General features: G+C 38.2%; 1 protein-coding gene across 6 annotated transcripts in view; it reads left to right on the top strand.

The window, feature by feature from the left end:
• The first annotated feature begins 259 nt into the window (after window positions 1-259).
• LOC120539615 (lamina-associated polypeptide 2-like) overlaps window positions 260-16,924 on the top strand; it is a 66,005-nt gene continuing 49,340 nt past the window's right edge. For 5 of the 6 annotated variants that reach the window (XM_039769890.1, XM_039769888.1, XM_039769889.1 and 2 more), the window contains exon 1: window positions 261-675. In XM_039769890.1, coding sequence (XP_039625824.1) covers window positions 445-675 — 231 coding nt within the window. In that variant the 5' untranslated portion in view covers window positions 261-444. Of the gene's footprint in view, window positions 676-16,924 lie in introns of all 6 variants that reach the window. The other variant, XM_039769886.1, reaches the window with a different exon arrangement.

Here is a 16,924-nt window from a genome sequence, read left to right as displayed (position 1 = left end):
ACATCTACACTAGCGCAGTTTCGTTTTAAAAACACACTTTCAATTTTGCGTGGTATTTATTCGTCGCGTAAACTGGAAAATCGCATTAACAATCACAACTTCATCCTTCTCTCTTTCTCCAACTGTGACTCTCACTCTTCCACGTCACCCTCGTACCCTTTTTTTGTATAACGTGTAGACCCGCCCCCATTCGCGTTTAAACTCGCGTTCTTTCATTTTTGATCCAATGATTACAGACATTACATTTCCTTTTCGACCAATGAAGGCATCGTTTGCTAGAGAGTTTCCCCTCCACTGCCGAGTTTTAGTGGGCTGTGCCGTTAAGCAGTACGTCTGGTTTTAAAAGCCTAGTCTTGCTTTGGTAAGGCGCCTTACTGCCAGTGAATAGTTTGTGGCGCAAACCGCCTTCTTTTATACAGTTTACATTTTGGATTTTGTGCAGACATGTCGGAATTTTTGCAGGACCCTTCGGTCCTGACTAAAGACAAGCTGAAGACCGCGCTGTTAGCTAACGACGTTGCTCTACCACCAGGGGAGCAGAAGAAAGATGTGTATGTGCGGCTTTACCTGCAGCATCTCACTTCGAGAAATCACCGACAGAGTCCAGCGGACACTTTTTCTAGTGACGAGGAGCTTCCAGCTCCGCCAGTAGGTACAAGAGGCCGGCCTGGTCGGGTGAGTGAACAGAGTACTAGATTGAAGCCGCAACGAAGGGTGCAGGTAGTTGTGTTGTCTAGCACCATGTCGGGGCCTTTCTTTTAACGGCCGTCAGCGAAGCATGGGACACTTTTGCTCTTCTCCCGATCTGTCTGATTTTACTTCTGGAAAGCAGAATAAGTTACTCAATAATTCCGGGTTAGGCAAAGCACAGGGGTTTACCGAAATCTTGTAGTTAGACAGTACTATACCTAACGCTTTGTTCAAGTCCCGCTGCTAACCCGCCTTGGATTTTTTATGAGCGTCACATGCATCCACCTTATCATTGTGAACTTCACGTGGTTATTCTTTATCTCAGTGCAATGAATAGTGGGAATTGATTAGCTAGCTAGCTAGCTTGCTGTTCACCGACTTCCCGCTTAAAGTTAAAAACGCTAAGCGGGAACTACTGCAGCGCCCCCTTTAACTGCGGTTGTCAAAAATATTGCCATGAATGCCAATCACGTGGGACGTTTGCTGCCTTCCATTTTTTTTTAGGTTATTCGGGGGTCAGAATCGTATTTAACGGAATGTTGGGCATTTGTTTTGGAGGTGGGAGGGAGACGGTGTAAAATGAGACTGATTCCTCCACATTTAATACACGGGGCTTTCTGTAACCCAGTGTCGTTGCTTTGTTTATTCCGCTGCTTTTGTTTGACATAATGAATTCAGCGGTGAGACTTTTGACTGTTAAATGCAGTCACATGACATTAGTAATGTTATATCCGTTCACATGCGCATTTTGCAAATCCTGAAAACAACCCTGCAAACGGTTCAAAGCTACAAAACCGTGTATTAGCTTCTATTTTTTAAATGTATAAAAATCACATTACCGCTTTATCGACGTGTTGCTTTGATTTTAATCCCTATCAATGTACATAACTTCACTTAGTAAAATAAGTGCCTTGAATTGGTTGTCTGCATGTTGCGAATTATGGAGGTATCCCTTCGGGTCAGGTTGAGGAGCATGCACTGATACAGCGCTTTGCCACATCCACCGAAACCGCTCGGGATCCTGGTTGGTAACACCCAAGTCAGACACCCGGGCCAGAATGACCCTCTGTCTGCTAAAGGCAGGTGTTACGTTTGCGTCCCTTTGTCCTGGTCCTCAACAATGAGTATCCTGCTAGCCGGATCTCCCTCGAGAAATCGCGCCACATGGCTGTCGTGCCGTAACTGACGTTCCCTCAAAATGCAGGTAATGTTCCTCATTCAGGACTCCATGAGCAACTGCTCATTTGACACAGACTCAAACCAGCAGTACCCATGGATTCTCCTATGAGAGACGGTACCAAAGGAGTCCAGTCTTTGTCTCCGGTCACTGGATTTCGTCCATGTCTAGCAACCATAGAGCAAGCCAGGGAGCACCAGGACTCTAAAGATTTGGACCTTCGACTTTTTGCATAGATATCGGGAGTGCCACACACCTCTTTTCAGTGATTTCATGACCCCCCTTAGGCCAAAAGTTTGTCACCCTTTGAAAATCTATTGTGATTGTTACAGACAAGCAGCCGTTCTACCTGCAACTCATCACAGGTATTCCACCTGAAGCTCTCAGCCCAGCCAGTAAGTATTTGGACGGGAGACCATCTGTGAATAAGCTTGATGCTGGAAAAGGTGTTGGCGATGCCATTGGGGCACTCTGTGGTGTCTGAGTGGACCACAATGCCCCAGAGCAGTGACACGGACACTGCTATAAAAACTGGCATGTTCCTTTAGGTGAGACATAAAACAGAGGTGCTGTCTGTCATTGGTCATAAAAGATCCCTTAGAGTCCTTTGATAAAGAATAGTTGTTTCCCGATGGCCTGGTTAAATGACCCAGCACAGCCTGGTCATTCTGGTTGACTAATCATCCCCTCCTCCATCTAATAGCTAATGTATGACGAGTATGGTGCTGCAGGATTGGCTGCCATAACATAATCTGTGTGGATGCTATATTTTGGTGTTGGTTAAAGTGGTTTCCCACTGTCAATGTAAAGTGCCTTGAATAGGTTAGAAAAGTGCTGTATAAATATAATTAATTACAGTCACACCTCTTGCCTGTTCTGTTTGGAAATATGTTTACTGTTTCAGATCAGATCTCATTACAACTACTTTTTAATAGCTGTCTAGAAATGTTGATTTGTAAACTAAGCAAAATATGGCATTAGCATGTATTTTTGGTAATATGATCAAGATAGCACTTGACCATTTAAAAAACGGTGTAAATGCACATTTGATTGAATTATAATCAGGTCGTTGTCACTTTATTTGGAAGTGTCAAAAATGGATAGTGACCACTTTTAACTTAACAGTGTAAATGCAAATATCCTTTTCCCTTAAATGTAGGATAGTTTGAGTTTTGAGCATGGAAAGTACAGCTGGATCTCTGGTTATGATATGGACACTAGAGTTGCATTCTGTCAAAATTATATATCTAGATACAATCCATGTAAAAAGAAGGCATGAGAGAAGTGAATAGGACATCTGTCTATCCATCAATTTTCTGAATTGATATCTAGTCCTTGGATGTGACAACCTGGGTGGATTGCCCATTCTGCTGACACCCAAACGTACCTGCAGTCACTTATACTTAGATAATGTACAATTGCCGATTAACCATACCTAATGACTTTGGGATATTGAACAAACCATACTAATACAGCGAGAATGTTTAAATATTTCTAATGGTATTTAAAACCCAATACGTGGAGGTTTGAGTTAGTAGCACTGTCCATTGTGTTACCAATGAGTAACACATTGTTAAATTTAACTAACAATGACTTACTATGTTTTATGCTAAAATAAAACAATTGTGGGTCTAGGCCAGGGCAATTCAATTAGTTGCCGCTAAGTCAGATTTGGAACTTGAATAGAACTTTACTGGTCCTTTTGGTTCTTTAAACTAATTTAAAAAATATTAAAAATGTTTGTTTTTGTAGTTCTCATATGTGTGCATTGATCATGTTTCCCCCATGCTAATAGTGAATTTTAACTAGTTACCAAAAAAGAAACAATGGCATAAAGATGAGAACAGGAGGATATATATTTGTTTCAGTTAGAGCAAAGTTGTATGTTTACTATGAAATGAGAGCCTATAAGTAACAACGGGATATTAACTTTTGGAGTTATTTCAAGATAACCTACACTAATTTGACATAAAAATTGCCATCAGGGTTTCATGCTCGCTGTCGCTAGGAGATATTATTCGAGGAGATAGGCAGCATTTATTCTAATGCAAGCACCTTATTTAGTCCAGGTTATGCATGTGAATTGGTATTCTTGCCTCTATGAATACCACTGACAAGTAATCGAGTATCTCACTGGCCAGTACCTGTATTACTGCCTGTACGTTATGTATGAAGGTATACAGTTCCATCTGAAAATGGAAAAGATGGGTGTTCTGCTAGAGTGCCATATATATGACGTCTCTGCATACATTATAATGCCTTTATGTGTTTTTATATAGTAATATGCAAAGAGGGATGTGCAGTGTACAGATACTATATTATTTGTAAGATGAATGTGAGAAAATGATATACACTGACATTGCAAGTACAAAATCATTGTGAAATAAAAGTCTATTTCTGGAAATTCTAATAATTTTATCTTCTTTTCAATTTAAAAAAAAAAAAAAAAGTAACCTAAAATACCAAAGAGATGAAATTGATTTTTTTTAGCTTGTTTTTAAAAAAAAAAAAAAACTGGTATTTTAATAATCTGGCCCCTACTCAAAACCACTTGAATAGCCTTGGTTTAGTTAGATGTGTCAATATGATTTTACACTTCTACAGAGCCCCAGCTTATCAGTGTGTGTAGAAGTAAGAAAACATTGTTATACTAGGATCGTCAATTAGTGGCCTGTGGGCCAGATCCATTTCATCTGAAAATTTTCTCTAGCCCTAAGTCCTCATCCTCTAACACTCTTTTACCAGTTATATTATATAAAACTAGCAAAATACCCGCGCTTCGCAGCGGAGAAGTACTGCCTTAAAATTTTTATTAAGAAGAAAATTAAACCTTTTAAAACTGAGGGAAAATATACCAATAATTATTTAAGGATCTCTTTGTATACCACATTGTGAGTTCGGCCCTCCGGTTGTAATATGACCAAGGTGTGCGCTGAGCTTACTCTTGAGCATGCAACGTACAGTTGGCCATGTGAACAGTAATCTTGTTTCAAATCTCACAGCTTGGATTGCTGCTGTCATAATGGGTTGAGTTTCATGGTTTGTTTCAGTTACGACAGTATTTGTACGACTTGTGTTGAAGAGACATTCAGCATCTGTCAAGCGTTGTAAGTATACAACCGGTTTTATCGATAACTTCACATCCAGCTTTTGAGAGTTTAAACATTCATAAACATTAAAGTGTCCACTACTGAAATTGTCACCTGTCAATCTAAGATGTTTAAGAGGCATTGGCGGTTGTCGAAAGGTGTAAAATATTTGGCCATTTCGGTACACTTGAAAGCGACAACCGAACAATTCAGCGGCAGCCATCATCTCGCATGCAGATGAATAGGTAAAGGGCTTAAGCATTTCACTCTCTTATAGTGCTCCTGTGTAGTATAATTATCTCCTGTACCGTCATCAGTCCACACCTTGAACCTGTCCCAGTCATTCAATACATAAGACACAATGTTCCTCTGGATATCAAGAGTGAGCCTGATATGGCCGTGCAGTATGTAACAAAGAGAATGGAAAAGGCAGGTGCCATCTCTGGGCATGGAAACCACTCGGTAAGTGACAGTTCTTTGATCGATGGTGATCACCTCGATAGACATGTTAATGGGGGTACGGCTGGAACGATAAAGGAAATGGGTACCTGAACAATGTAAAGTAAGTCTAAAATACCTAAACAATAACTATAATCGTAATAAATGAACAATAAAACAGCGGAGAAGCCGTGGATTAAATAAAAAGGCTGTAGTTATCAGCAGGGAGACGTGAATCCCGTGGTGAAGCAAGCAAGGAAGGAAATGTAGAGACTGGAGTGACGGACGACTTTATATAGGCAGGCAGCCAACAATGTGGGAGGCGTTGGGATGGGGGACCCAACGGCGCCTCACACGGAGACCAAGCTGCAAGCTATGGACATAAGTAGGATTCAGTTAGCGTTGGGAACCCGCGTACCAAATTTCTTGAAGATGGGCCCATAAGTAACAAAGACCGTTGAAAAGTTCAATATGGTGTCCGACAGTGGCATCATACCACTGAAATAAGTACGTACATCGGTTTTGGTTAGTGCAGGGAAGCCACCTACCAAATTTCGTGAAGATGAGGCCATAAATAAGAAAGTTCAACATGGCGAACGTTGTCAACCGTTATGACCGCTACGCGTAGAATTTCTAAATGAAACCTGCTTAACTTTTGTAAGTAAGCTGTAAGGAATGAGCCTGCCAAATTTCAGCCTTCTACCTACACGGGAAGTTGGAGAATTAGTGACGTTGGAAAGTTCAATATGGTGGCTGACAGTGGCGTCATACCACCGAAATAAGTACATACATTGGTTTCGGTTAGCGCAGGGAAGCCGCCTACCAAATTTTGTGAAGATGGGGACAGCCTTCTAACTACATGGGAAGTTGGAAAATTGGTGACGTTGGAAAGTTTAATATGGCGGCCGACAGTGGCGTCATACCATCGAAATAAGTACGTACATCAGTTTCGGTTAGTGCAGGGAAGCTGCCTACCAAATTTTGTGAAGATGGGGCCATAAATAAGAGAGTTCAACATGGCAGACGACCGTTGTCGACCGTTATGACCGTTACATGTAGAATTTCGAAATGAAACCTGCTTAACTTTTGTAAGTAAGCTGTAAGGAATAAGCCTGCCAAATTTCAGCCTTCTACCTACACGGGAAGTTGGAGAATTAGTGATGAGTGAGTGAGTCAGTGAGGGCTTTGTCTTTTATTGGTATAGATTATGTAGAATCTGTTGGGCATGTGTAGAGAGAACTAATAAGTGAAACTTTTGAGGCTGAGGAATGAATTGATATGAATTCTTTGTTCTAAATATGTTGTCTTGGTTTAAAGTGTACCATTTTGAAAAGAGTATCATTTGACTAAATGTAACAGTTTACTGCAGGGGTTCCCCAAGCATTGTACCATCTGGTCATTACCCTCAGTAATATGAATAGGGCCCTTTGAAATCTGTTTTATTTTTTCACAAATTCTGTTTTATTGTGTCTGATTTTTAGTTTTCACCATTTTATTTTTTCTTAATTTGGATTTTTGAGTTTTTACCAATTTTATTTTTCTATTCTATAAGAAAGCTATAGCTACAATAAAACAAACAATAGTGAAATGGCACTTTACATTCCTTTTAATGAAAATCAATCAATCAATCAATCAGCATTTATTTATATAGCACATATTCATACAAAAAAATGTAGCTCAAAGTGCTTTACAAAATGAATAGAGAAATAGAAGACACAATAAAAGATAAACATAAGTCAACATTAATTAACATAGAATAAGAGTAAGGTCCGATGGCCAGGGTGGACAGAAAAACAAAAAACTCCAAAGGCTGGAGAAAAAAATAAAATCTGTAGGGGTTCCAGACCAAGAGACCGCCCAGTCCCCTCTGGGCAATCTACCTAACATAAGTCAAACAGTCCTCTTTGTATTTAGGGTTTTCATGGAAGGACCTGATGATGATGGTCACGTAGACTTCTGGCTTTCAGTCCATCAATGTTGGTGCATCATGATGCTTTGAGTAGGTGGTGGTGGCGCAGGCCGCCACCACAAAGAAACCGGAAAAAGAAACGGAAGAGAGAGTATGGGTCAGTATGGATTTTGGAGCCACTGTGAATAGTTATTATGAAGAATTGAACATACAGAGTATCAGTATTAAGTTAAAGTGAAGTTATAAAAAGGCCATGTTAAAGTAATGTGTTTTCAGCAGTGTTTTAAAGTGCTCTACTGTATTTGCCTGGCGAATTCCTATTGGCAGGCTATTCCAGATTTTAGGTGCATAACAGCAGAAGGCCGCCTCACCACTTCTTTTAAGTTTAGCTTTTGGAATTATAAGGAGACACTCATTTGAAGATCTAAGGTTACGATTTGGAATATAACGTCAGGCATTCCGATATATAAGATGGGCGAGATTATTTAAGGCTTTATAAACCATAAGCAGTATTTTAAAGTCAATCCTGAATGACACAGGCAACCAGTGTAGTGACATCAAAACTGGAGAAATGTGTTGGATTTTCTTTTCCCAGTTAGGATTCTAGCAGCTGCATTCTGCACTCGTTGCAAATGATTTATGTCTTTTTTGGGTAGTCCTGAGAGGAGTGCGTTACAGTAATCTAGTCTACTGAAAACAAAAGCGTGAATTAATTTCTCAGCATCTTTCAATGATATAAGAGGTCTAACTTTAGCTATGTTTCTTAAGTGAAAAATGCTGTCCTAGTGGTCTGATGAATATGCGATTTAAAATTCAGATTACAGTCAACGGTTACCCCTAAATTTTTTACTTCCGTCTTAACTTTTAATCCTAGTGCATCAAGTTTATTTCTGATAACCTCGCTGAATCCATTATTGCCAATTACTAAAATTTCAGTTTTCTCTTTATTTAGTTTGAGAAAATTACTATTCATCCATTCAGAAATACCAGTAAGACATTGTGTTAGTGTATCGAAAGAGTCGGAGTCATCAGGTGCTATAGATAAGTACAGCTGTGTGTCATCAGCATAGCTGTGGTAACTCACGTTGTAACCTGAGATAATCTGACCTAACGGAAGCATATAGATTGAGAATAACAGCGGACCCAGGATAGAGCCTTGTGGAACACCATATCGGATATCATGTGTCTTTGAGATTTGATTACCACAACTCACAAAGAATTTTCTCCCTGCCAGGTAGGATTCAAACCAATTTAAGACACTGCCAGAGAGGCCCACCCATTGACTAAGGCGATTTCTAAGAATATTATGATCAATGGTGTCAAATGCAGCACTCAGATCTAAGAGGATGAGAACAGATAAATGGCCTCTGTCTGCATTTACCCGCAAGTCATTTACTACTTTAACGAGTGCAGTTTCTGTACTGTGATTTGTTCTGAAGCCTGACTGAAAAGTATCAAGAATAGCATGTTTATTTAGGTGGTCATTTAACTGCATAATGACTGCCTTCTCTAGAATTTTACTTAAGAAGGGTAGGTTAGAAATGGGTCTAAAATTTTCAAAGGCAGAGGGGTCAAGATTATTTTCTTGAGCAGGGGTTTAACTACAGCAGTCTTAAGACAGTCTGGAAAGACCCCCGTATCTAATGACGAATTAACTATGTCCAGAATATTGTCAATTAGCACGCCTAATATTTCTTTGAAAAACCTGGTTGGTATTGGATCAAGGACGCAGGTGGAGGGTTTCAGTTGAGAGATTATACTATGTAATTCAGGTAAATCTATCCTGGTGAAAGCATTTAATTTGTTTATAACGGAGTACCGGGGCTTTGGAGGTTCTGCAGTGTTGGGGAGATATACTATGTTATCTCTAATATCATTAATTTTTTGATTAAAAAGTACAGCAATGTTCTCACAGGTTTCACTGGAAGTATTCTGGGGGCATTCCTTTGTGTTACCTGGGTTTAACAGACGGTCAATTGTTGAAAATAAGACTCTGGGATTACTAGCATTGTTATTTATAATATTAGAGAAATAGCAGCGCCTCTCAATAGCACATTAGCACTACTGTACCTTATTTTGCGTAATCATAATGGCTGTAAATAAGTTAAATGCATAAAACTATGAATAAATGGAAGTTCAAGGCATAATTGAAAAAATACATAGCTAACTAAGAGTAAAAATGTAATTTGTACATTTTAAACATCTGAATTCAGCAAACGGTCACTATTATTCTACCACCCTTAATCGGTACAATTTTTGTTTTGACTTAGTTTTGCTAATTTGTTTTTTTCATCTCTAAAACACATCCCAATTGAAATACATGATTGTGAGGCATTTGGCATTAGCTCGCTGAGTGGCTATCTCTTTTCTGTGAGGATAGTCTTGTATTTATTTAAGCTTCTCTCACAGTCCACTCAGCTGACTGACAATGTAGGGCAATGTAATCTCCATCACCCGTAGAAAATGCTGTCTTGCACCCTTCCAGTCCTCCACAGCAGAAGAGAAACCCTCGTTTGAAGCACAGTGTAAATACGCTCTTCACTCTTAACTTAGCTCTGCTGATGGGTTCATCAGAAGTTTGTTTTGTGTATCCTTCAGTGTGTGATTTTGTGTATCCTTCAGTGTGTGAACTTAGCTCTGCTGATGGGTTCATCAGAAGTTTGTTTTGTGTATCCTTCAGTGTGTGTTTACATAGCAGGGGCCTGCCTAGTAACAGACACTCTGACCAGCTCATGTAAATCCTTAGATGGATGTACATCCCAATGTTTTGAAAACTTGGCAAAGACCGGTGGAACGCATAATGCATGTGGTCAAGCACTTCTCTCTTCTGTCATATTCCCATCCGATTCAGCATCTCATCAGTTTTGGCCCCAAAGCCATAGGTGTTTGCAGTTCCATTCATCAGGTAGGAGCTCAGATCTTCCAGATGTTGTATGCTGAGACTGCAGTAGGATAGTAAGTGCCATCAAACTGTAAGAGCTGTGACTAGTTTGCACCCCTGTGAAAGAAAGATTATCTTCACTTTTAGGGTCTCCAGTTTTTCCTCTGTTTCAATCTGCTCTAGGATTCTTGTTGCAACCCAAGCTGATGTGTTCTCCGCCAGAAAGAACTCTTGTGCAGGTGAATGTGTTCGGCTCAGTACAGACAGACTTTGCCCACATCACGGGTGATGCAGCCTTAATGAAGTATTTATAGTGCTGCCAGGTCTCTCCTACCAAACTGATGAACATGACACAAGCAGGCTGAATACACACCGTTAGGTATAAACCCCTTTTAAAACTTCATGGTATGCTTAAACAGCATGGTATGCATTAAACAGTATAATAGATTGTCTGTAACCCCTGCTAAAATGTTTTTAAGATTCAGATGATTGTTGTGAAGGGATTGAAGTACTGCCTGTGAAAAAGTGGAAGAGTTGCGGCTCTCCATAAACATAACCTCTGCCAGAAAGTACCAGTTGTTAGTACCTGTGATTGTAATTATATAAATTATTTCCAATGATTCTTAAACTTGAAATGTTTACGGATTTAAAACGCATATCATTACATTTGTAACTTAAAAAGCTATACATCTCTAGCTTCATCTACTGCATATATTAAAATAATTACAAAGTAAAAGCTAACTAATCTGGAAGATGCTAAATCTGGGAATTAAATGGGGGTGGGGGGAAGAGACCCACTTTTAAGGGCTTGTTATCTAAGAAGACTTCTGCTCTTCTGTCTAGGTTTGTAGGTGCTGAGTTTATAATGGAAAAGTCAAATATGGACCTTGTATACCTTGTCACTGCCGGGCAAAACATTTCTAAAATCCAGAAACATTGTTGTTCATTTTCCAAAGGAAACCAATTAACGACCAATGCCATTCACTAATAATGTCTTTCTAATGAAAAGTCTCTTAGTACCAATTAAATATAATTTAATCGGTTCAATGACTTACAGTAAATACATCCCATACAATTAGAACTACCTACATAAAAGAAGTGCCATACAGCCAGATAATTTGACAAGTGTGTGTGTCAGAGGGCAATGTTAAAGAAACTGGAAATCATCTCAACTGATGACAGACATCCATTACATGTAGAACTAAACTTCAGTAAATCAGGAGGGATAGTCGCTTTTGAAAACCCACACAAATCGGTCCAGAAATTCTTTTCTTCCTTGTGCCATGCAACTTTTCAATAAGAACTGTCAGAGATAATGATTACGGTTTTGATATACAGTGAACCCTCGTTTATCACGGTTAATCCGTTCCAGACTCTACCGTGATAAATTAATTTTCGCTAAGTAGGATTCTTTATTTATAAATCGAATATTTTCGCAGTTAGAGTATAGAAAACCTGTTTATGACCTTCTAAATACGTGTTTTTAACATTATTAGAGCCCTCTAGACATGAAACAACACCCTTTAGTCACCATTACACTCGTATTACTCAATATATTAGACAAAATAAGAGAAAATAAGACATATTAGACGTTACAAATATCATATTACTAGGCGCACTCGCCTTTTAAGGCGACCGACTTTTATCTTCAATTTTTGTGCGCTCCATGTGTACATCAGGCATGTAAGTGTAGGGAATGGGAACATCAAAGTGCCCATTCATAACATCTTTTTTTTTTTTTATTCCCTCAAGTGCCTGTCCAAAGTCGTACAATGTCAGCCCGAATCTGTACCGCTAAAGACGGAGTTTCATGCACTAAATAAGTTATAGATGAGAATAAGCAAGCACCATCTCCCCTGATATTTACTACATGGTGAGGCATTTGTACTCCATCAACATTAATTATTTCCAGAGACATAATTTTGTCTATTTTTCCAGCGCATCGCGCACAAAAGCAAGGGAACGATGAGAACACCAAAACTCTGCTCACATCGCGTCGCTTCGTACCTCAAGCCGCAAGTAGCAAGTCTGTAATAAGCGGAATACCACTACGCTTTGCACTCACGGGACGGCACTCTACTCTGCTTCTTGTCTGACTTTAAATAGCCAAAATATCTCCACACTATAAAATTCCATGGACCCCTATTTTTCAACAATGTCCCCATCTTTTGAGCCTTGGGCTGTATCCATTGGGGTGTCTTCTTCAGTGATGCTTACATTTTTTATTTTTTTTGTTAGCATTTTCTGTTGTCATTTTCTCTTTTCTTTCTTCAACTGCTGACTTACTGACCTGCACGGCTGCAATAGCCCAAACATTAGCACATGTGCTACTCCTACACTGGATGCTTCAATCTAACCTGACCTGGCTGTAGCCCTATTCCAGCCACATGATTGGTTTGGCATAGCACTGTTCTTATCATTGGCTTTTCGTGTTTTCTGGTAGAACTCATTCCATCCATGTTTTGACAATGTTATATTGACCATGTCTTAGATTTCTACTAAGGAAAAGTTATTTCGTGATAATTATCATTTTATATGCCATCTCTACCATTCTCCATAATATTGTATTTTGGGATTTTAAAAAGCGATTCCCTAAAGTTTTTGTGTAGTTATGTGTTTTAGTTTTTCTTATGTAGGACAATGCTTTTTTTATTTTTTATGTTAAAGCAGTAGATGGTTTGATATGGAATTAAAAAAATTGAAAGCCTAAAATTTCTATATTTTTTATATACAAAAATAATACAGTGAACTTCATACTTGTGAGTTCAGGTCCAAAGAAGTATTCACAATTTACATACTGCCTCAGGTCAAAAGAAGAGCAATAGAACTCCAAAGCAATGTGCAGGCTGAGTTTGCCACTTAACTACTACACCCTTTAGGTTCTCCCTTTTCCTGTATTTATTTTTAAAGTAAGGTTTAAGACCTCCGAATGTTCACAATTCTGTCAGAAACAAAAGCATTCCTTTATTGATTAATATTAGTAAACCGTGAAATGTTATGTTTTGTTTTATTAGTAAGTCTTCTTTGTTCCTCATTATATTTTCATCTACATTAGTCTGACAATTTGTACAAATGTTATTAAAATGATGATATACTAAACTCTAACAAAAGTAAACATACAATATTGTAATTTTGGAAGATTGTACCTGAGAGAGACACACAGGCAGGCACAAACTGTCACCATCTTATTGGGAACAGGAGGGGATGAGAGACGGAACTGGCCTGTTGAAATGCTCTTTTTTGCAAAACTTCCTCAGTTTTGATGTGTAGTTTTCAGGAAATACAGAATCTAGGGGAGTTGCAAAGAGGTCGGGTTGGGTTACGTTACCTCAGGCCCCAAGTAAGTAGTGGGAGACTTTGACTCGGCATAGGTTGGTGCTGAAATAATAAAGAGGAGAACACAGTTGGATGGGATTAGATGGGAGTTAAAGTCTCATAGCAGAGAGATACAAGATAAACTGTTGTGTTTTTTAACGGCCACTTTGGTCAGTTTTGTTTCTGTGTTTGTATGTGCTTTCTTTGTAACCTGAGAGCTACTTGCAGACTTAGGGTTCAAGCTATGAGATATACACTTTTTTATGTTAAAAAGCTGGCACCTGTGGTTACCAGAATTTTACCGTAAAAAAAGGTGACAAAATTTTTAGGTCTATGGTATAACTTTATAGTAAGTAAGTAAGAATTCCATGCACTGTAATGAAGATGTCAATCATTAAACCAGTAGAAAATGTCAGGATAAAATACCAGTACACAGTCTGCATCAGTAAAGTAACAATAACCAATAGCAAACATGTTGTATTGTTTTAATTATATACATTGAAAAGAATTCAGTGTTTAAGGAAGTTATGGCACATTGTCTGCTGGAGAAGTAAAGTTTGCTTTTGTGGTGTATGGTGTCCTACAGGTGTGCCAACTTATCTAATTCAACTCGCCATCAATCAGCTTACATAACCTCAAAACCTTCAGCACACAGGGAAAAAGTCTGCTAACTTTTTTTTCCCTACTGTGCAAAGGTGTGCATCAGGAACAATATGGTAAAAGACGCGTGTCCTTGTGCAAATATTGTAACTTCAGTGTTACTGAAATAGTACTTTACTGTTTTTTACATTATACAGTTTACCTTCTCTGTTTAAGTTTTACACTGTACAATTAACAGCAATTTTTTTTCCAGTGTAACCATAATGTATCAGTAAACAGTATGTACTGTAGTATGTTTTGAAGGTACAAGAATATTGATTTTACAGAAGATGGCTGTAAAAAATAATGAAATGCAAGTTATGCAGGTTGTTTTTTGTAGAACATAAGGTAACTTTCGATTTTTTTCAGAAAAGGTATTTTACTTTCACCATTCACAGTATTTTTACAGTTGAATTGGCTGACATTTTTTACAGTGTAGGTAAAAATATATATTTTTCCGATTAATAATTTTTCATTTAAATGATTCAATATAGATTTTTAAAGTCTCAAGATTGATCTTGTGAATATCTCTGCTCAATTACTTTATGTAGATTTTTGCTTATATTCGGTTTTGGTGTTCAATCCAGTAGATACTAATGCACCTGTTAAGACTTTCCAAGCACTTTACTATCTTGCATAAAATGGTGTCCTTGTTAACTGAAATCATCGTCTTATACATTTAAATTAGATGTGTAGACTTATTATGGATTCAAACAGTGCATTGATGAAGAATAAGTGGATAAAAGCAAAACCATATGTAGGCTGTGCAGCTCAGAAGTTAATTATTGTTGTAACACAATAAATTTTGAGAAATCGTTTACCTCAATGTCACCCATTTCAGTCGATATCCAAACATGTAGAGCCTAAACAATCTACACTGGAGACGGCAGGTTACTCATATCTTCTGTTTAATTCGCTGAGTGCATAAAAAAGTAATAATCTATAGCCATTTTTATATGTAAAGATACGAGTCCCTACGCCATTGTTGAAATTGAAGGCTTTCAACAAATTGTACAGGTTTTTGAGCTGTGGTATACTACACCAACCAGAAAGCAATTGAATGAAGTAATTGAACTGAGGCTTTATGAAGATCTTAAGCAAAGAATCACCACTTCTCTCAGGCAAGTGGAGATAGTAGCCCTAACTCGCAATAACAGAACATCCTTGGCATTCAATTCTTACATAACAATTGCACATTAAAAATGACTGGGCACCTGTGGCGGATGTGTTGCAGACAAATGCACTGTATGCCAGTCATACGGGAGCAACCTTGCTGCCTTGTATACAGAGCTGCTAAGAGGACTCACTGTTTTTCCAAAAAGCATTCTATCATTTCCATTGCACTTTTTCATTTGCTTGACTGCATCCATCACAAGTTTGTGTTTTGCCAATTCCAATAAATATTGCCTCTCCTTAAGCATATGGCTAGCTGTGCCTCTATGATGGAAAACGTTTTCATTGCATATCAGCCAGCAAAGTTGCAATTGTTGGAATTTTCAGAACAGCCTGCGATACAAAAGGGAGTGTGTGCACAAAGCAGCTGACTTGAAGTAGCTCCATAATAGCGGCGGTATCAGTCACAATGGCTAGTTCTTTTTCTTTTATGTTTCATTCATTCATTACTCCTGTTAGCTAGCATCAGCTCAAGATCCCAGTTTTAAAGTGCTTGCTTTTTGTCTGAGGACCATGAGGACTCATTTTCAAGGCTAATTAACATGACTGGTACAAATGAGCCACTAAAGATATGTGTAACTTGTAGAATTACAGAAAAAGACAAGTCTTCCCACTGTATCTTTAGTTTCAGCTAATTCGAGATTATTTTAAATATCCAATAGGGGAATAAATTTGGCTAACCATTTATTTGAAGGGTGTCTACATGGAGATTTCGTAATACAGGAATAGGTTATTGAATAACATTTATCATTTAAGAAACAATATTTGATTGTTATAACTGTGTTATTCACAAAAATTATATAGATTTTTTTATAAAGTAGATGCCATTATATTAAAACAAGGAGCCTCCCCCATAATGTGTGGCTTCTGATGTGGCGATAAATAAGTTAGTTACTGTAAATTATGGTGAATTTTGAATGAGTGCAGTGCTGTGAAAAAACTTATGCATAGGTTATGAAGTCACTATGTAGACACCCTTCAAATAAAAGTGTTACTGAAATTTGTCACATATTAATGTTCTCTATGCATGGTTAAGTAATTTCTTTAAAAAAAAAAGCCACTACTTCAAATATATAAGTGCATGCTAATTCATTCATAATTAAGTACATGAAGTAGTGTCTTTAACTTGTCAGGCATCATTTCAAACATATAGTCATCCAATTTACTTAACCCAGCTGATCGTGCTGCTTCTTGAAAGGTACCATACGCAGTTCCATCTATAGTTAGAACATCTTTTATACGACATTATTTGAATCGAAAGGAGCAACACACATTTTAAATGAAACTGATATCTTTTGGTGATACAATATTTGCATTTATTTTTTCTTGGTTGCCACACAAAAGAGAGTGTGCACATTGTCTTTGTTGTAGTGGGCTCTGGCCCAAAGATATTTGCTATGTGAGAATTTGGCTGATGTCAAGTCTATTGGTGAGTCCTACACTACACTAATATATACAGTTAATTAAGTATATGGGGTGCAGGGCTGACTCCTGTCTAGCTTAGTGAAAGAATGGTCTGTCTTGTGTGCTTTTCAACAGCTTAGTTTAGAGTGGTAGTTGTGTGGCCTGTCACTATCTTTTCTAGTTCTGTTGCTACCTTGTCTAAAATCTGA

This window comes from Polypterus senegalus, chromosome 11, assembly GCF_016835505.1.
Source record: "Polypterus senegalus isolate Bchr_013 chromosome 11, ASM1683550v1, whole genome shotgun sequence".
Lineage (NCBI taxonomy): Eukaryota > Metazoa > Chordata > Cladistia > Polypteriformes > Polypteridae > Polypterus > Polypterus senegalus.
The sequence above is the reverse complement of the archived record's forward strand: the minus strand, read 5'-3'. Positions and strand labels throughout refer to the sequence as shown.